The 20,258-nt window shown below is 36.7% G+C and overlaps 5 protein-coding genes and 1 long non-coding RNA gene across 9 annotated transcripts in view; 2 read left to right on the top strand and 4 right to left on the bottom strand.

Moving 5' to 3' along the window:
- LOC143365797 (uncharacterized) overlaps positions 1-6,819 on the top strand; it is a 91,126-nt gene extending 84,307 nt beyond the window's left edge. For both annotated transcript variants that reach the window (XM_076806330.1, XM_076806329.1), the window contains exons 9-10: positions 6,152-6,396; positions 6,498-6,819. In XM_076806330.1, coding sequence (XP_076662445.1) covers positions 6,152-6,396; positions 6,498-6,818 — 566 coding nt within the window. In that variant the 3' untranslated portion in view covers position 6,819. The remainder of the gene's footprint in view (positions 1-6,151; positions 6,397-6,497) is intronic.
- On the bottom strand, positions 54-1,642 carry Sinu (claudin family member sinuous). Its single transcript, XM_076806419.1, has 2 exons — positions 1,152-1,642; positions 54-1,070 (listed from the first exon to the last, which is right to left on the bottom strand). The coding sequence occupies exons 1-2, from the start codon at positions 1,426-1,428 to the stop codon at positions 682-684; spliced, it is 666 nt and encodes a 221-aa protein (XP_076662534.1). The 5' UTR covers positions 1,429-1,642; the 3' UTR covers positions 54-681.
- LOC143365876 (uncharacterized) lies at positions 2,914-6,231 on the bottom strand. The gene is made up of 2 exons (XR_013084610.1): positions 6,108-6,231; positions 2,914-3,143 (listed from the first exon to the last, which is right to left on the bottom strand). It is a non-coding gene; the product is annotated as an uncharacterized LOC143365876 (long non-coding RNA).
- Kune (claudin) lies at positions 4,461-5,949 on the bottom strand. Its single transcript, XM_076806422.1, has 2 exons — positions 5,646-5,949; positions 4,461-5,485 (listed from the first exon to the last, which is right to left on the bottom strand). The coding sequence occupies exons 1-2, from the start codon at positions 5,779-5,781 to the stop codon at positions 4,983-4,985; spliced, it is 639 nt and encodes a 212-aa protein (XP_076662537.1). The 5' UTR covers positions 5,782-5,949; the 3' UTR covers positions 4,461-4,982.
- A 163-nt stretch (positions 6,820-6,982) lies between the features above and the next one.
- LOC143365815 (deoxyribodipyrimidine photo-lyase) lies at positions 6,983-9,088 on the bottom strand. Its single transcript, XM_076806366.1, has 6 exons — positions 8,811-9,088; positions 8,616-8,742; positions 8,175-8,503; positions 7,543-8,093; positions 7,232-7,473; positions 6,983-7,149 (listed from the first exon to the last, which is right to left on the bottom strand). Exons 1-6 carry the CDS (start codon positions 8,883-8,885, stop codon positions 6,983-6,985), a joined length of 1,491 nt encoding a protein of 496 aa, XP_076662481.1. The 5' UTR covers positions 8,886-9,088.
- A 2,345-nt stretch (positions 9,089-11,433) lies between these two features.
- Positions 11,434-20,032, top strand: Ints6 (integrator complex subunit 6). Of its 3 annotated transcripts, none has more exons than XM_076806313.1 (9): positions 11,434-11,852; positions 12,101-12,178; positions 13,474-13,713; positions 13,800-13,980; positions 14,071-14,801; positions 14,882-15,157; positions 15,257-15,590; positions 15,703-16,548; positions 16,640-20,032. In XM_076806313.1, exons 1-9 carry the CDS (start codon positions 11,736-11,738, stop codon positions 16,846-16,848), a joined length of 3,012 nt encoding a protein of 1,003 aa, XP_076662428.1. In that variant the 5' UTR covers positions 11,434-11,735; the 3' UTR covers positions 16,849-20,032. The 3 variants fall into 3 exon arrangements, with proteins under 3 accessions (XP_076662428.1, XP_076662429.1, XP_076662430.1); XM_076806314.1 differs by lacking the exon at positions 11,434-11,852 and adding an exon at positions 11,873-11,908 and having other exon boundaries at positions 16,640-20,031; XM_076806315.1 differs by lacking the exon at positions 11,434-11,852 and adding an exon at positions 13,025-13,093 and having other exon boundaries at positions 11,917-12,178; positions 16,640-20,031.
- Positions 20,033-20,258: the final 226 nt, after the last annotated feature.

Below are 20,258 nucleotides of genomic sequence, written 5' to 3'. Positions count from 1 at the left end.
TGTTCAAATTGGCCAAAAATCGAGGACAATGTAATATAAAAAACAACAAATTTCTTTGTACATTTAATTACGTCTTTATTGAAGTAAAAATATGATACAAAAAGTTATATGCTCCATTTGAATTACATAGAACAACATTATAATAATTCTGTACCTACCTAAGGACGGATGTCTTAGCAAATTTATTATATATAAATTCACCAATGGCAGTGAACGTTCGCGCTATAAAATAGTTCAGAATTCAACAATCTATGCTATGTATAAAAAAATAAGAGAAAAACAGAATACCGTTTATCGATTACGTACGAGATTATTCTCCTCCATGTCAAGCATTTTCTGTACAAAGAAAAGTATTACTCTTCTTTTTCTTCACTGTACTATTAACTGCCAGAAATGTTAATGCACAACAACAAAAAAAAGAAAGAAAACAGTAACAAAGTGAGAATACCCCTCTGTAGAAAATGCAACACTTCTACATATCCTGCATGTATAAAACATCGTACAAAAATACAAATCTTGCGTCATATCATATACTTTGTACTGAAAGTAGCAGCAATTCTACCTTAACATCTATTGTATAGTTCTACGTACTATTGAAAACATGCTAGTATGGACGGAATAATATTACAATATTTTGGTACTAAAGTGTCGTGCGAGTCTTTTACCAGAAAAATTCCCTGCTCATGTACGAGACTCGAGCTCGAATCTCGTTTGAGATTCTTTCAAGTACTCCCTCTTTTTACGTTGTACGGTCGCCTCGACAAGAAAAAGTACACCTGCTATTATAGTCAGTATGCTACCCACAGCTGCTATTACAAAGGACCAGCCAAAGAAATTGTTAGCCTGTCCAGGCATCCAACCTTCTGTATTTCCAAGGCAGGCAAATATAATCACTGCCAGTCCACCGCTTATACCGCCAACCAGCAATAAGCATCCGATGGTGAAAATAAGTTGTATGTATCTTTTTTGCTCAGGATCGCAGCATAAAGTGAACAACAATATCAACACCAACGATATCAAACTCAGCTGGAAACACACAGTAAAGAAAAACTGTGTTGCTATCATAAATGCTGTAATGAAAGCAATTAAAAATTACAAAATACATAGAATTCACAATCGAACTACAAGATAAAGATAGAAAAGAAACTTACGAGGTAGCAGAAAACCACGAATGTCAGAGTATCCTGCGGTGAATGGATCGTAGACCCATCTGCAACCGACGAAGAAACGTCTGGGCGCATCCATTTCCTGAGGATTCGGCAGGGACCGAAAACAATGGGTCCAAAGACCCAATTTGTCGAGTTTCGCGCCAGTGATTCGATGATCACTCACTAACCATGCTGGTGTGCCGAATGCGACGCAAACGCAGACGAAAGCAACGGTATAAACACCGACTCCTATATTGCCGGACAAGCTTCTCTTCTTCATCGTGAAGAATCGTTCAGCGAACGATGGAGATCACGACGCAGAATAGAGCGTACGACAAACGGACGCTTCGAATCTAACGATCCCGTAGAGATCCCACGGTATTAACCACACCCAAACACGTTATGTTGTGTGCTGGCCGTGTAGCATAGCATCTAACCTAACCTTGTAAAACCGTGAGTATCCCACGAGCACAAACTATGTACCAGAGTAGTACCCGTATGCATCCAGTATGTATGTAACTACTGGTAACTACCAACAAACGGTTCTCAATCTCTCGTAGAGAATATTATTTTCAAAAAACAATTCGATTTTAATTACGCTCTAAATAGTTTTCCTCCTTTGTTCTTTCATATAAAGAATAGATATTAAAAAATACTGTGTGTATGTACAATGAATTAATTATTTAATGTAGTAAAAAGAATGGTATGTACAGGGTGTCCCACATAAATGGGAACACCTAAATATCTTTCGTATTTACAGTCCTATCAGAAAACGTCAGAGGACAAAGTGACACTATTGCAGGGGGCCATTTTAATGGTGAAGAAAAAAATTTTTTATGTCGTGTTTTTTAATGAAATTTCAAGATCACCGATGTTTTTTTAAATGGAATAGTATATTTTTTTGCGATAGCATGATAGACAATAAAAAGCTGAATTTAGTGGATACCACCTTTTGACCTTGAAATGACCTTGAGCAAGAATAATCGTGTTGAAGCGGATGAAATGTGGAAGTTTAAAACTTACGTGTTTCAACAAAGTTTGCGCGTTGTTTGCGTCGGGTTGACCTTTACATATCATAATAAATGTTCGAAATGTTGACCATCCTCATTTATGCAATGTTGCAATCTTTTAATAAATGATCTGTAGGCATTGTCCATTTCCTGCAACGTAATTGAAGCACATGCTGCAGTAATCCTTTGCCGCATCCCCTCTGGCGTTGTGGGTTTATCATACTTTTCTATTTGCAGTATTCGTGAAATACTACTTCTGCTAATACCGGACTCTTGTTCGAGTTGTCGCAAACTTACATGTGGATCATTAGATACTGCAGCTAGGATATTAATTCTATTTTCTTCGTGAGTTACAATTCTTTGTTTATTACGATTTTTAGAACTTACACTACCGGTATTTTTCAATTGTTTTACCACGACGGAAAATGCGTGTAACGAAGGACAAATACGATTCACAAATTTTTCACGATACAAACGTACTGCTTGCCTCAAAGATTGGTGGCTTTCGCCATAAGTGAAAACCTAATCGATTCGTTCCTGTACAGTATAACATTAACGATCTCAATGATACATACTCTAACATAAACATACGCTGTTTACTATGAAAACTATTTCGAACATTTATTATGATATGTAAAGGTCAACCCGACGTAAACAACGCGCAATATTTGCTGAAACAAGTAAGTTTTAAACTTCCACATTTCATCCGCTTCAACACGATTATTCAAGGTCATTTCAAGGACAAAAAGGTGGTATCCAATAAATTCAGTTTTTTATTGTCTATCATGCTATCGTAAAAAAAATATACTATTCCATTAAAAAAAACATCGGTGAGCTTGAAATTTCATTAAAAAACACGACATAAACAATTTTTTCTTCACCATTATATTGCCCCCCTGCAATAGTGTCACTTCGTCCTCTGAAGTTTTCTGATAGGACTGTAAATACGAAAGATATTTAGGTGTTCCCATTTATGTGGGACACCCTGTATAATACCTACTGTTTCTTTTTTCGAATTTGAAATTTGAAAAATTCGATTCATTTGTAACGCGCGAAACACCTATCCAAAATGGGAATGCTGTCCCACGTCCTATGTATAATGAGAATATCCACGTAAATTCTCATTGCAAGGATGATAGATTACATCATCGACGTTTCACCTAAACTCTAAATCATTTTCAATGTTCTGCTAGCCAGTATCAAAATCTAACAAGATTGCAAACAAAAATGTTCAATGAAAAAGAATCAAAGTCCAGAAGAAAAGTCTGGGTAATTCGTTACTCGACCTACACATCCATCCTTAGATCTTTAGTCAAGTTTCTTAGAATGCGCGTCACTTTTACTGTCGTTCTGCTCGTGATTCATTCAGATGCAATTCACATGACTTACTTACAATTAGTTCATAAGTGACGCTTCGACTTCCTGCATGTCATTAAAGAAATAAAAACTACAATGACAGAAGACGGAACCATGACTTACTCTCAGAGTTTTCTCCTCGCGTTTTCTATTTCATCTGTTCAACGGTATATTTATTTATCTACACTCTTTGCAGTTTCTCTTTTTTTTGACGAAGTATTAAAAAAAAATTATCGTATATCGAAGCAAATTTTTTTTCGGGATTCACGTGAAAATTGTTACTCCTCAATTTTTTTTTAAGAAACTTTAAATAAATGTTTATCTTATTCATTTGAATCGGAAAAGACATCGTGAAATTCAGTTTGGCCAAGTAAAGTAGCACAAATCTACTGCACTTATGTGCCTACATACTATATATATGTATTTATATATGCACATATGTTTATTCGAAATAATCGTACATTAACATAAAAATTCTGTACATTCGAACAATAGTAATTAAGATGAGAAGAATGTCCCTGAAACAATAGATTCGCGTGTTGTGAAATAGTTCATGGTACATATACATATTTGTAAAATAATACACACGCATATAACCATGGGGTTATGTAAATTACACTCGAGCCTAATATTTTACGACAGCGGCGTTGATAACTGTCGATAGGTGTAAAAGAAATGCTTTCCAGGTGCGAACGACATAGTGTACGAAATTGTAGAAGTCGCTGATTAAAATAGGAGCTAAACTGGGTCAACGACTTACACCTGACGTCGATCTTCGTGCACGCAATCTTAGTCGTAACTCACTTTGAATTATTTCTCCCCCGATAGTAAAATGGGTCACAGCTTGGCCGTGTTCTACCCTTTGCAACTTAATTATTCTTCCCCAGAAATGTTATTGGTTTCTTAATTACAAACAACATATTATGCGATTCGAAAAGAATGATGAAATAGAAAATTTAAAACAAATTATTTTATTGCTTCAACTTTCCATACACTTTTTTTGTATAAAAGATTACAACAAATATACAATATTTATTTGGATTTAGACCATGTTATGGTTTCAATTATAAGTTTAATATTATTACTATTTACAGACTCTTAGTCTCTTTCCATAAGATTCCTTATTTCTATGGACGGATTCGTAGCGTTAATTGTTCTACAAAAACAAGTAATAAATGCACAATTTACTTGTGTTAAACGTTACAAGGGTATACAAAATATCATTCTTGACTTTAGGCTGCTCTAATATTAATACTATGACTGCATTCATAAGTTAAGATGGGCGTTTGCATGCAGTCGAAATAATACTTATCAAAGTAATGAGTATAAATGTAAAAATATATAATAGTCTTTAAAAAAAAATGTGCACTGAGCTTACTAGAAACGGTTCTACGTAAACTGTGTGCTCGAACTAATTGCTTTCAATAATTTAGGAGAGATTCGTGTTTTTATTTCGTCGAGGCTGCAATTAGATGGTTGTATGCGTCTTACGTTCGTCGTTCAATATTCTCTCTTGCTTCTTCTTATGTCTACGTCCTTCGATCAAGAAAAGAACACCAGCAAGAACCAAAAGAAAACTGCCAATCACAGCTAACGCGTAAGACCAACCGATCTCGTTATGCTCCCAGTTGGGCATCCAATCTCTGCCATCTCCTCGAGCACCAAATATAATAACAGCTATGATACCACATATTCCACCTAACAATAAATTCCCACCGGTTGTCCACAATAGTAACTGGTATTTGTCATGCTGTCGTGAACAACATGCGTACAATGTCGTTAGAAAACTTCCTATTAATAGCAAGGTTAGACACAATGTGAAGAAGAACTGTGTTGCGACAAAAAAGGGTGGCAGAAGAATATCATGAATTATGTAGTATTCTTCCTCAAACACCCACCAACAGCCATAAAATTTCGTATCGTACAAATGATGTGGATGTTCGAATCCTTGGAAACATACCTGCCATAAACCTATGAAAGAAAATAATAGATTATGATCTAACAATGAAATGTATGTAGATAATTCTATTCAAAATTTGTTTCTGCGATCTAAACAATTGACAATCGATCAACATCATAAACCAAATGTACAGCCACCTTGCGGTAACGAAAAGGTTGAAAATCAAATTACCGATTTTAATAAACTTCGGATTTTCCAATTTTCCGTCTGTTTCGAGCCAATTGGGTGTGGTAAATGAAATCACTACTAAAACAAATGCTACTGCCGTGCATATTGCAGCAGCCTTTCCATTTCGAGTTTTGCCCATTATTTGCCTATTACTATACGCCTATTACTTTGTTGTTTGTTTATTAACAGATTTACTAGAGCAACAATTTTTATTTTTGACTGCTGCAGCGTGTGGTTAGGCAGAAATGTGTAATGTACACACACAATAATATCCTATACATCTTCTCCATGAAGCAGAGTGTTAATAGAGGGTCGGCCTCATGAGAATCTTTGATCGCTTTCCCAGCGCTCAGTGCCTATTGTTTTAGCGGTTTATTTGAAATATTTTATACATTGCAAACTTCGAACAGAAACAATAATATATTTTATTCTATATATATATACATTGCAATACAATAATGTTACGTAATACTGTATGTACTTGGAAATATATGAAATAATTTTTTCAGTTTGGTACGAGCCTACGGACGTGAAGAAAGCAACAAAAATATTTGAAGCGGAAACACAGTGGCAGAATGTTCTTCATTTCATATCACCGAACAGGAATGAGTTAAAAGAAATTGCAAAATATTTTGGTATACCAGTGCCTGAAGACAAGTCGAATATAGATTTAGAAGAAATAAAAGCAATTGCGGAGCGTGTAGCTGAATTTGTTCCAGTAGTTATAAGTACATTGGGATCTCAAGGAGTATTGGTAAATCATTAAACGCAAGAAACTTTGTGCACCTGGATACGTATCTTTAACTGTTAGAATCTAATTATACTTTGATTAACGTGTAATTTCGTTTGTTGCAGGTCGTTCGCAAAGCTTTGGGAAATGACACATTTTACGATAAAGAGGGTAAACTGACTGTAAATACCATGATTACTTCGCGTTTGTATCCACCGTTATCCTACACTTCCGAAGATTCAAACGGAACGTTTAACGTAAGCGGCTGCGGCGATTGTCTTACAGCAGGAATGATTTATGGGATTCACAAAAATATGATCGAGACTGATTGTCTTTCTTTCACCTTAAAGGCTGTCGCGCTTTCGTTGACATCGCTAGAAGCAGTTCCTGCTTCCCTTTCATCGCTATGCAATGACACCAAAAATATTAACAAACTTAATGGTTAACAAACGCGGAAACATTGTACGATCCTAAATCTATTTTAATAATGTAAGATATTTTTACGTCGTTCGAACAGCGCAAACTATTCCAATAAGCATCTATGTACTACTTTCTTCTGATCTATTTTTCTAATAATATCGCATTTCTCAACTCTTTGACTCTTATTTGTTTATTTGGATACGTTCATATCAGTTTCCTTCTTCTCCCACAGAGAGACAAATTCTTTGACCTTGAATTTTCGTTTGCATCCCTCATAGTTCATGTATCTTATTTTTCCAAATATATCTCTTTCTGTCCAACCGTGGTCATGAATGCCGCATATTGACCATGCGCAACCTGTAAAAATAAATACGTGCTTTGATTACAATGCTATATTAGAGAAATAATGTTATACATATGACACGATCGTAACACTCGCCTACGTAGCCATTAGGATCACAGCCATCTATACTATATTTATTATTTAAATAATTGGCCCATTCTAAAGCATCTTCGGGTGTTTTGGTCCATTCTAATATTTTCTTTGCCCAGTACATTCTCAAAAATCCATGCATTTTTCCTATTGTTACCATTTGATTTTGACAAGCATTCCATAAATCATCATGGGTTTTGGAGTTTTCCAATTCGTGTAAAGAGTAAATATATTTTCTTTTATCTTTCCTGTATATAAAGCATATTGATAGTAAAATATAGAGGCGATTTATAATGACATAGATAAAAAAAGGCTACCGATGTTTATTTAATGTTTCCATAGCCCATGTATGAGCGCCTTCAACAAGATCATAATTTTCGTTGTAAAAACAGAAATTATCGCTAAGTTCTCTCCGTACAATAGCTTCCTCCATAAAGGATTCAACGGATTTCGGATACAATCTTTTATATGTCTGTATTTCCAAAATACAACGCTGTACCGATATCATGCCAAAATGAAACCAAGGAGACAAATTGCTAGTGGTATTTGATAAAGGATCGTTACGTTCGGTCGCATACTTCTTTAAACGATTTTCTAAAAAACTGTCCAGTTCTTTAATGCCATTTTTATATCCTGGCATTGCCCATGAAATTTCACCTACTGTTCTATCCACTTCTGTGTCCTCCAGAGCCATTTTCCAATTATTTTCTTCAAATTTTTCGTTCGACGAATACGGATGTTTTACAATAGGTGGAAATTCTGTTAGAAATTCATTCAATTTCGTATTGATTTTATTTCTAATCGTTCTAGCTGCAAACTCCTGCTTTTGCGAAGCTTCCCAACAGGGTACAATATTGTGTGCATCTACCTTGGAAAAAAAAAGATTTGCAAGTTGTTTTGTTTTATTACTTAATACTTGAAACATTAATAGTAAAATTAGTTCACTTACTTGGCAAAACGGCACATCTTCTGGTAGCTTATTTTGTACATTTTCGATCCATGACATAGGTAATTTCAATGGGCAAAAGTCTACGATTACAGCCCCGATCTTATGTGTTTTTACAAATTTAACGATGCTGTCGCTCGGCTCTTCATGCAGTAGATGAAAATTTATATTTAATGTTTTACATTCTTCGTCAACTTCTTCTAATCCTTGTAACAGAAATTTGTAATGTCGCATCGAAGCATCCAAGAAGTTTGACATTAAACAGAAACACACGTGAAGAGGTAACTTATTTTTTAAGGCAGTCCTTTGGGCAAAGAGTAGAGCCCAATTATCTTGAAAGATGAAAAATCATTTTTAATAATTAAAAGTCTAATTATATGTACATTTATACGTGTTTGTATGTATGTATTAGGGACAATAATATCTATATTATTTAGAAAATACCTTGTACTCTAACATCACGAAACATCCAGTACAATGTCCCTTTACAATCATCTTTAACATCATTTAATTTGCTCAATAAACGAACACGTTTTTTGTTGAAATTAAATGTGCCGACGGATTCAGCTGTCTAGAAAAAATTTCGAACATCAAGCAAAAAAGGAAATGTGACGATTCATAATGAGAAACTGATTGTACATTTTTTCTATTATTTATAAACTTGTCTATCAGATCCGATGATTTTTTTCGCTTCGACGGCCTCGGTTCATCCATATCTTGATAATTGTATTGTCCACAATACTTTACAATATACGATATGAAATTGTAAGTAAATTATAACTTAGGAATCAAGTTATACACCCCTATTGTTTATATTTTACTTGCGCATAAAACAGACGCAACTTGTAATCCTAAATCATATTGCGCAATATAATCGTTGTAGATCCTAGAATGTGTGATCTAGAATTGCATATGTTAGTCTAGTCTCTAAATAGTCTATTCGGCATATCACTGTATAGCAATGAAAGCATAATACCGAATAGCATTTCTGCTATTCTGCGAGTTTATAGAAACTCCTATATAATCGATCTCTTATTTATCGTATTGTTTATTTAACTTATAGAAATAAATTGTAAAGTAATTTATAGAAATCTCTGGTCAAGGGAGTCGCTCGATTTCTTCGAGGTTCTGTTAAAGAACATAATGATGCTGCCATCTTGCAACAATATTGCGAGATTATTTGTTTAAACGTTCTTACACAGATGGTGACGCGTATTTACTTTTCATCGCGTCTATTATCCCGTGTGTGTACTTAAAAAACCAAATGTTAGTTGAAAACATGACATGCGATAATTGTTAACGACATTGAAGCGTAATTTTATAATCGATATGACTCTAAAAACATCATATATTGTTGTTTATGAAAATGTAACGAAGGTGTTGGGATTTCAAAGTGGTTAAGTAGATTACTCATTATGTATGTATTTTCAATGTATATAGTGTCAGTGCACATGTAAACTTGTCATTCGAACGTGGTCGGTTTAGAATTCAAAATCGTCCAATCTGCGTTTACCGATGATAATTGTCACGAAATTTTTTCATTGGTTACTTATTTCTTCTAATTGATATAATTTTTATAAAAAGAATAATGACATAAATTCTATCCGGTATAAATTAATCGGCCAAGGATACATTCGTTCCATAACGCTTCAATGAAACAGTAACATAATTAATTCTGGTAATATTTTCAGTTACGTACACTATAAAAACATGCCATCTGTATACAAGATAGTAATGTTATAACAAGATAACAGAGAAACGCGTGCTCAAGATACCATAAAATCGTGTTAACAAAATCGGATAAATAGATTACAAATTATTGAAATATCTTCTCATTTTCTTCTGCAAGCATCGCTTTCAACTAACAAGAAATACATATCACTTTTCACAATGAAGGTTATGTCAATTTGATTTGAAATTAAAATTAGCAATAACCAGTTCAAATAACATATCCATCTTTTATTCATGGTATAGTTAATACATAGTGGCGTCAAAGTAATAATCATATGAACTAAGTATACCGTCATACGTTTTTAGTACTAATAAATAGATAACAGACAGTTAATACTTTCAGTTTCTTCGAGTGTAATGGCGAACGAAATAATAATAAATTTATAACAATTGAATTGCTGATGGAAAATGTGTAATTATCAAAGGCGTACATATAAATCGTAAAGTGCAATTTAAGATCAGGACCACTGTGCAATCGAGGCGTGCGTATATGCGTGTGCATCCAATTCGTAGTCTCGATAACTTCTTCCCCAGACCGTAAATCGTTACCGTCAATATTCTCTTTACGAGCATTAAGTGACCAGCTAGGAAATGACCAAACATGTTAAAGAAACCATCGAATTGCAACGTAATTTCATAAGGGTCATGGAGGCCCGACCACACGAACGTATCTCAACGAAACCGAGTAGCCATTCGGTTCAGGAGTAAACAGCGCCGGTGGACACGCACACTCGCACAACGCAGAAATGTGCGATGCTTTTCGGACGAGCAATGAGAAAAATTGTCGCGGTGGGGGGATCGCCAATCGGAAGAGGTGCCTGTTGGTCACGTGTCTCGCGACGTACTGCAACCACGAGCAGAACCAGAGTATCGTCAACAGAGACCAGCCAGACACCGGAGAGAGAACGTCGAGTTTCGCACCCGCTCCGCTGCAACCAAGAAAGAGGGGACTAGTGAGAAAGAGAGATAAAGAGGGAGGGGAACCAGACGGTAAGGAAAGAGATGGAAGATCAAGGAGGACAGAGATTATAGAGGTGAAACAGAGACGGAAGATTGTCGCGGCACGTCGGAGAGAGAAAGATAAAGGAACGGCCCGGAATACAAAGTGAGGAGAGGGGACCGGACGAAAAGAAGAAGCGGACAGGCTGGCATACGGACCTGTCCGACTCTGACTCGCGACGATCTCGTGGCTCGTGGCTGCCTTTCAGCTGCTATCCTGCCCTGCTCTACACCAGCCACACTCGAGCACCAAACCTGCGCGACAGTAGTAACAGTAGACTCGGTTCCGTGCAGAAGCAAACGAAAAAGATTCGTTCTCATACATATATATATATATATATATATTTATATACATATATATATATTTATATACATATACATATATATATACCCATATATATAAATATATATATATACACACATATATACATATGTACTAATTACATATATATGTATATACACACGCGGTCACACGTACGCGCGCACGCACACCGACACACACACACAGAGAGAGACAGACGCATATATACACACAGAGGCACACAGAGATATATACATACGTAGGCATATACTTGCGCACATGCACATGTAGGAAGAGGGAAAGAGAGAGATAGGAGCGAAAAGAAAGAGAAAGAGATCGAAAGAGAGTAAGAGCGAAGCGGGCGCCGTTACGATAAAAGAAGTTTTTCGGAGAGCGTATTCGGGAGAGCGTTCAATGGTCGAGGCAGCTATGCGCCACGCTGTCGTAGGGCTGTTAGCTAGCTAGTTCTGACTACGGGAGGTCTCGGGCCGCAGTTACGACCTCGAGAGAACGAGCGGGTCCGCCTCGCGAAGATGACCATAATAGTCTTTTTGATCGACACGTCGTCCTCCATGAATCAGAGGGCATATTTGGGCGGGCGACCCACGCTTTTGGACGTAGCCAAGAGCGCCGTGGAGACTTTCGTCAAGGTACGCCAGTCACACAGCTTTCCCGGCTCTGTCTCCCGGTCGTGGGTTAGGCCGAGGTATCGGTGTTGTCGTGGTCGTGGTTGTGGACGTGATCGTGATCGTGATCGTGATCGTGATTGTCGTTGTTGTCGCCGAGACTCGTGCCATCCTGATCGCGGAGAGAGAGCAACGTGGATAACTGTTTCTGACTTGCATCGGTTCCCTCGTCGTCGATCTTCCTCTTAGCCTTTTGATCTTTCTTTTTTCAGGTGAGACAGAGATCACCGGAAAGCCGTGGGGATCGTTACATGCTACTGACCTTCGAAGATCCGCCTCAGAACATCAAGGTATGGTCGTATTTCACTTCATCTTTGTCTTTTCGCACCTTTCGCACTTTTCGTCCGTTTCTTTTCTCTCCTTTCTGTGATATTTCCCGTCTCTCTCCTCTTTCCATCCACAGATACACGGATACACGCGCGCGCGCCACGCATACGGGCGCACGCACACGCACACACGTCACATTATGTTAGCTACAGACTTAGACGAGATATGGCTTTTAAATAGAAATGGTATGTAGTTTAAACATTAGTCCATCATATCATGTTGACTATGTAGCATATATTTACATTGTTATGATTATAGAGGTACAGTTACGTTAGGGATGAACGTGTTCGCACATAGGTATCGTTCGCAGGAAAAGCAACAGAAATACAATTGAAACATTTGTTATCACGCAATTAAACATTCAAAACACGATGTTAAAGAATTCATCTGAAACTCTAGTACATTTTATTTAGCAGCTATAAATTTTCAAAGCTGATTAGCTAAGTTTTCTGTTGTTAGATTAGCTCTTTTGCGTAAACAAGTCAGTGCGTTGTTTGGGCTGATTATCGAGTCAATTGTCTTTTCTATTTGCCAAATAATCGATGTTCAACAAGAATGCAACAAAGTACAGCCATGCAATTGTTATATATGTATTTTGTTACGAAAAGACAACGTTGTAGCAGTATGCAAACAGGGATTTACAGATGAAAATCTTCCTCTCTTAGATACGAGCGTGTCAAACTTACAAAACTGATACGCACGTGCTAGTCACACTTTATCAAGTGCCTTTATCCTCCCTTTAGAAGCCCTTGTATTATCTCTATTCAAACTATTTTTCAGCATAGTTCTAATTTGTTTCCATTTTTCAGGACCGAGTAAGGTGATCAGGCTTGTGGCTCAAGAACGGGTCACGGTTGAATAATATTATAAGGATTAAGGTACTGTCGCCTGTTTAATAATGGTAAGGGAAGTGGAAAGAGAATCTACGCGACACCGGGCCCTGAAACAATAAAGAATCATCATGGGAAGCCGAGGATAGTAAACTAAAAGATATTGTTGATGCAATAGACAATGACGCCTGCAAACTTGTCATGGCTATTCTTCATTGTCTTAATGTCTAATGTCGCGTAGTGGTCTTTCTTGTTCCTCCATTATTTCACAACTTCAGTGACAGAACTACACTAACTCTTTCTTGATCCATTAGCCTTATCATCATTTTTCATTCAATTCTCTCGATAACAAATTTACAGTTTTAATGGTCGAGTCATTTCCAAAACTTGCGCTTGACCGACCAAATATATATTCGTTTTTATTCCAGGCTGGTTGGAAAGAAAATTTAGCGACGTTTATGAACGAGCTTAAGAATTTACAATGCGTCGGATTAACAACACTAGGTGCAGCTTTGAAACATGCTTTAGACGTTCTGAATATAAACCGTATGCAGACCGGCATAGACACGTATGGTCAAGGAAGATGTCCCTTTTACTTGGAGCCCTCTGTGATCGTTGTCATTACGGATGGAGGAAAGTATACGACTAACAGTGGAGTAAATCAGGATGTAAGTGTTCGAGGGGCAGCATGAAAATGTAAATTTGCCAAGTTCATTGGAAAACATTCAGTAATTGCTCGAATTTTTGTTAACAGTTTACATTGCCCATGCATTCTCCCATCCCTGGGTCTGAGCTGACAAAGGAGCCATTTAGATGGGACCAAAGATTATTTTCTTTGGTATTACGGCTCTCTGGAACGCCAGCTGTTGAGAGAGATACGGGATTAGTTGCGAGCGACTCGTCTCCTATAGATGCTATGTGCGAAGTTACCGGAGGTACGAATAACATATATGCACAACGTTTCCAACAGGATTCGATATATCGTACCGTGAACGGTAATTAAGAAATTGAATATTCCTTTATAGGTCGTTCGTATTGTATAACATCGTTTAGAATGATGATGCAGTGCATAGACTCTTTAGTACAAAAGGTTCAATCCGGTGTGGTAATCAACTTTGAGAAGATCGGACCAGATCCTCCACCTTTGACGAACGAAGCGCAACACGCGGACGACGAAGAGAACGAAGAGGAGAATAACGCGACAAACGGAAGTCGAGCACAATATCCGCCTAATTCGATGGTACCACCTGGAAATACGGCATGGCATTCTTGTAGAAGGCTGATTTATGTTCCGCGATCGGCGCAGAAAGGTTTTGCAGTCGGATTTTGGCCGATTCCCGAAAGTTTCTGGCCTGATCTGAGTGCTAGTTCTCTGCCTCCTAGATCGGCGCATCCAAACGTAAAGTTTACTTGCACCAGCCAAGAGCCCATGGTGATAGAAAATCTTCCGTTCGATAAATACGAGTTAGAACCGAGTCCGTTAACACAATACATTTTAGCCAGAAAGCAGCCAACAATCTGTTGGCAAGTTTTTGTAGCCAATTCGTATAAATCTAGTGACGTGGGTCATCCGTTTGGATACTTAAAAGCGAGCACGAACTTAACGTGCGTGAATTTGTTTGTAATGCCCTATAATTATCCGGTGCTTTTGCCTTTGTTAGAGGAGCTGTTCAAAGTTCACAGATTGAAACCAACCAACGAATGGAGAACGCAATTTCAAAATTACATGAGGACCATGCCGACTTACTATGCAGCGGTAATATATGCAATATTACGTGTTTGTGTGTCACGTATGTTACGCGTGTTATATTAATACCATGTATGCTTTGATTATAGTCTCTAAGGAGGGCTTTAACTAGAATGGGTGCACCAGCACCATTGGCGCAAACGTTGATTCCGGATAATATGGACAATTCTTTGTCCTATAGCGTTTTAAATTATTTGAAACGACTGAAAAATCAAGCGAAAATCGAATTCGATAGACTTTGCAACGAAGTTCTCTCCAAACAACTCGCTGCAGCTAATATGACAAAGAATCTAGTAAACGGTAGCACAACAACGATAACGGACGGAGTAAGAGTTATTCCAAGAAGTCCACTGAAGAAAGATTTGGTAATTATTTGGAAAACGATTTAGACTCTGACTCTGACTCTGAGCTCGTACCGTCGTCGATGGTGAAAATTCTAATTGTGCATGTTTCATTACCGATAGGTTTCGCATCCGTTACTGCAGGATAAGTTTACAGGGCTGAGGGATCAATTAAACGAGTTCGGTGGTTTCGTAGTTGGATTAGTTCGAAATCAACAGCGAGGCGCGCACAGTTATCGGAACGCGTTCGACGTTCCTCGGAAATCCCTTTTGGATCAAGTGGTCAGAATGCGTGCCAACTTTTTACAACCTGGATTGCTGCACACAAAACTACTCGACGATGATTACGTCCACTCTATGCCTCTAGCACAAATGGGAAATTATCAGGAATACTTGAAGCGTATGACTCCGCCTTTAAGGGAGATCGAAAGCGTCCCCGTGAGGCAGCATATGTTTGGTAAGTACTTGAAGTAAGAGCTGAAACAAATTTTTCGTCGACAGTCAAAATCCCGAAAAATTGAGATCGGAAAGTCGAATCAAATGTAATGTCGATTGTTGTCAATTTTTAGGTAATCCTTTCAAGATAGATAAAAGAATGATGGTAGACGAAGCGGATATCGACATGGTTGGAGCGACGTCTTCGGCTTCCAAAGGCGGCCTGAAACGTACACTGCCAACTTCGGATGGGGGAGGATCGCTAGCTTCGAAACCGCCACCAAACAAACGAAAGCCGGGTCCAATTCCCAAGGACGTTGTCGTACGGAGACCGTCGTATACACCGACCAATAGCACTCCGAGTTCGCCGATTCCTTGGGTAGACGACACAAAGAACCAAGTGACCCCAGCTGCCGCCGATTTGAATCAAACTCCGCCGAGCACAGTGAACTCCCCGAGCACAGTGAACCCCTCGAGCACATCGAGTGTATCGAGTATATCCAGTATATCCAGTAGTATATCGAGTATATCGAGTATATCGAGTATACCGAGTATAGCAAGTGTATCGAACGCATCAACGGTAAATTCACCGGAGAAATTGGTAAACGGCCTTGCAGAGATGCCCACGATACCGGTGTTCGAACCAATCCCGGTAGAACACACCAACAACCACATGGATACTCCACCGATTCTGATGCCGGTTGTTAACAATATCGACGTTCCCAAGAATGAAATCAAATTGGAGAAGACGGAGAACGTTAAAAATGAGTGTAATAAGCTACCTCTGAACGATTGTGTTGAAAACAGTGTGAAACTCGAGAACTCGGTCGACGACAGGTTGACCAATCACGTCGAGGAAAAGCGCGAACCAAAGGTCGAGAAGGAGAAAGTTTTGACGAAAAAAGAATTGGAAGACATTAGAAAACATAATCTGTCCGTGCGAGAGCTTGTATATAAAGAAGTACGAAGAAGAGGTACAAGTAAGTTGATATCGATTCGATTTTTATTGTAGTTTCTCACGGTCGGAAAAGAAACGATCAGGATTAGTAATGGCCGGTGATTTTGTTTCAGATTACGCGACACTATTTTCACACTTACACCAAATTCAAGGGACTCTAGATATACGACTTGCGTTTTTGCGAGATATCGTGAAAGAATCGTTACGATTTAAAAGACGTAATTTGGCATCGTTGCTAGAAGAATATTTAAAAACTGTACAAGAGGATAGCTGGACTGTAAACCACAAGGTGAATCACAATGGTGCCACAAAAATAAGTTAAGGGTCGATTGTATAATGTGGGCATTAATCGAGTAAATTGAAAGAAAAACTGAAAAGACTATAACGAGTCGAGCGAACGATACGGGAACGTGTCTTGAATCGGGACACAAGATAGCCCATCAAGCAAGTCGTACATCTGTAAAGCGATAAGCGTGTTTAGCGTTTAAGGGTGTATGTTGCCAAGGCGCGCGAAGTGATAATAACTGATAAATCTAACGAAAGCAAAATAGCATTCTGGATGTCAACCAAGGAGATATGGCTCTCATGCTCCTTTTTCTTTGGTTTTCGTTTCGTTTCTCCTCTTTGTGACTGTACAGTTGGTAGAAATATGTTTTCTCAATCGATTATATGCGTTTAACGACAATAATGTCTTGTCATCATTGATTCAATAACGTTGTAAACGAATTTGAGTCTCATTATTCTTTACTACATGAGAGAATTACTTGGATTCGTTCACTAAATATTCGAAAATTTTATATTTGAGCTTTCTCATCTAATTGTCCAACATTTTAATCGAAAATTTAATAATAATTATTATTATAACTACTACTACTACTACTACTATTACTACTACTACCACCACCACCACCACCACCACTACTACTATTAGTACTATTATTATTATTATTATCATTATTATCATCATTATTATTATTACGATTATTATGATTATTATTATTATTACATTGTTACTGTACGCCGTGAGAAGCTACAGTTTTTAAATAATTGTAATTAATTCTAGTAACGAACACACAGTACGCCGTTTATAATCAACAATATCAGACTGTTTTTCGTTGGGGATGTGACTCGTAGAAACTCTTTGAGTCTCGGATGCAGGCATCCGCGACATTCTTTGATTTCGAAATGTATTTGTTGTGTAATAATTAGCAATTATAGTCTAACTTCCAAGTTTGTCTACTTTGTAAGGAAATTTAGAGGTATATAGTGCCCTGAGAAAGTACAATATTAAGCGAATAGCACAATTCTACCAGCTGCACAATCGAGTATCTTGCTGCTTAAAAAGTACAGACAGTAACCACATCGACAATGTATTTTCTTTGACCACGCCTCGTTCTGTTTTCCTTTTGTAAAAGTTTTCGCGTACACACGTTATTGTGATCTAGGACCTAAATCAAGAGATAAGTTTATCTACGCATGATACGCTCTGTAAATTTTGTTATATATGTTGTTAATAGTATAAAGCCAAATTGAAGTCTTACTTTCTATGATCAAATGAGAAGGCGCTTCGGTGCGAATCTTTAGAAGTTGAATACATATCTTTTGTTTTAAAGAAGGATTGTAAAAATTTACATTTTGTAAGTAGGAAGAACATACGCTATATTTTATCATGTAATTCGCTAAATTAAAATACCCTGGAAAATAGAACTGTTTTTGTCGTAATGAATCTTTTTTTACGGAATTCGATACACACGATGACATATTGGCTTTTAACGTACGATAACTATCATAACAATTGAAAGCTAATTTTTATATTCGACGTTACCTTATAGAATTTAACTTATTGAAGAATCTTCAATGAAGGGTTGACAGTGCCTAATGCTATTGGAAATTAGTACGAAAGAAGATTATATTTATTTTTAACCCATTTCAACGTCCACGGTTTTTACAATAAAATCATTTTCAAATCGTTTCGTCGAAGAATTCGTGGTATATTATACTACAAGCTATGCGTACGATAATGAATTGCGTGATTTCACTTGAATAAATTTACAATGATTTGGTTAATAATTTTCCAATATATATTTCACGTCGAAATTGTATGTTTACTCTGTGCACAATTTTTAAAGACAATCATTTGTTGCTCGACATTGGATGGAAGTGGGTTGAAAAAAAGTATACAGTAATAGCAATGATTTATATAAATAAATAGCAATGTCAAAGTCACTTGTTACTATCTATAAGGAGTGATAGTGATTTGACCAAATATTATGTAGACTGTCCTAAATTCAATGATCAGGAAGATTATCTTACGCATGCATCAATTAAACGGATCATAAGCATAGTGTTGTGCATGATTACACACACGTTCGCCAAAGCATATTCCATCTGCTCTTCATTCATTTTATTATCGTTTTTGTATAAATTGAGAAAGCTTTGGAGCAAAATACCAATAAATTGTCGCATATCATCTTTACCATTAAATTATAAATTAATCAGATTTAAATATAAAGGGGCCGTCTCTAAAGACTTTTTAGCATCAGTGTTTCATGGAACTGATCTCTAAGCATTGCCTCAATTTCCTGTTGATGCATTTTTATATCAAAACTCATGATCACCGGCAGCCTCTTTCTATTTAAACAACGTTTAAGTAAGATAATCAACCTGAACTTTTTTTACAGGGACACTAAACATATGTATATGTACACTATGTATATGTACATATATTCTGCTCTTTGTAAATATAGTAGCGAAATTGTATATCAAATAGTATTTATTGAATTGAAATCGTTAAACGTTTAACAAATTATTTTATAATAAAGGAGCTTAGCTGAGTCTCCAAGACAATGATGCTAGACGCTTATTGGCTCCAAAGAGAAATTAATAAGAAAGTTGAATGAACATAACACAAAGTGCGATTCTACGATGAATTAATAGATAATAAGAAAGAAAAATATGATGGAGTAAGTAACACGATTATCAAACTAAATTTTGTTAGATTAACTGTAATTTTTTTATCGTATCGCTACTTATTCTCATAAGTCGATCGAAAATAGTTGCCAAAAAAGTATGAGAAAAGTAGGGCGCTCTACGTGTAATACTTTTATCGAATCAGTGTATTTTGTAAACATATGGAGAGTATTTATAATTCTTTCATAAAGAAATTCCATATATTCAATTCTTTTTCACATAGAGACAAATTCGAGCTTCAAGTTTCAACACAATACGATCATAGTTAATGTGTTCAAAGTTTTTTCTGTACCCTATACTCTGATAAACCAGAAATACAATTCTGTTTCTGCAAGTATCTCTAATTCGTTTTCAAATTCAATTTCAAATTGTTGTTTGTTATACTGGTGTTACATACATCTTTATCATATTGTTCGAAACACATTTAATCAGTTATTCTTTTATTGTATCTATATTGCTATTGTGTGCGTTATTGTACATATACCACTGTAAATAGATACGTATCGATGGTTACTACTAAGGAAATTCATATTGAAATGATTGTTCCATTTTTACGTTTATATTTTAAAACAAAATAGCAGATAAGCTTTAAAAAAAAATAAATAAAAAGACAATTGACACATCATTTTATAGTTGTATATCTCCCTGCATTATTATGCTCCTAATAATTATTGACTTGTTGCAGTAAATTGATTACTGACCAAGTTAAAGTAAATGAGTATCAATAAAAGACATATGCAGACATGTACATAAACTCGATGG

This window comes from Halictus rubicundus, chromosome 2 (genome assembly GCF_050948215.1).
Source record: "Halictus rubicundus isolate RS-2024b chromosome 2, iyHalRubi1_principal, whole genome shotgun sequence".
NCBI classification, from domain to species: domain Eukaryota; kingdom Metazoa; phylum Arthropoda; class Insecta; order Hymenoptera; family Halictidae; genus Halictus; species Halictus rubicundus.
Note: the sequence above shows the minus strand (reverse complement) of the source record. Positions and strands in the feature narration are given on the sequence as shown.

Excerpts from the sequence above, each read along its gene's own strand:
- Sinu (XM_076806419.1), bottom strand. The coding sequence starts at position 1,428 with ATGAAGAAGAGAAGCTTGTCCGGCAATATAGGAGTCGGTGTTTATACC. Across the intron at positions 1,071-1,151 it reads TCGTGGTTTTCTGCTACCTC|CATTTATGATAGCAACACAG; the intron begins GTAAGTTTCTTT and ends CTTTCATTACAG.
- Kune (XM_076806422.1), bottom strand. The coding sequence starts at position 5,781 with ATGGGCAAAACTCGAAATGGAAAGGCTGCTGCAATATGCACGGCAGTA. Across the intron at positions 5,486-5,645 it reads TCCGAAGTTTATTAAAATCG|GTTTATGGCAGGTATGTTTC; the intron begins GTAATTTGATTT and ends TTTCTTTCATAG.
- LOC143365815 (XM_076806366.1), bottom strand. The coding sequence starts at position 8,885 with ATGGATGAACCGAGGCCGTCGAAGCGAAAAAAATCATCGGATCTGATA. Across the intron at positions 8,504-8,615 it reads TCGTGATGTTAGAGTACAAG|ATAATTGGGCTCTACTCTTT; the intron begins GTATTTTCTAAA and ends TCATCTTTCAAG. Across the intron at positions 7,474-7,542 it reads GAAACATTAAATAAACATCG|GAAAGATAAAAGAAAATATA; the intron begins GTAGCCTTTTTT and ends CTTTATATACAG.
- Ints6 (XM_076806313.1), top strand. The coding sequence starts at position 11,736 with ATGACCATAATAGTCTTTTTGATCGACACGTCGTCCTCCATGAATCAG. Across the intron at positions 13,981-14,070 it reads TATGTGCGAAGTTACCGGAG|GTCGTTCGTATTGTATAACA; the intron begins GTACGAATAACA and ends ATTCCTTTATAG. Across the intron at positions 16,549-16,639 it reads AGTACGAAGAAGAGGTACAA|ATTACGCGACACTATTTTCA; the intron begins GTAAGTTGATAT and ends ATTTTGTTTCAG.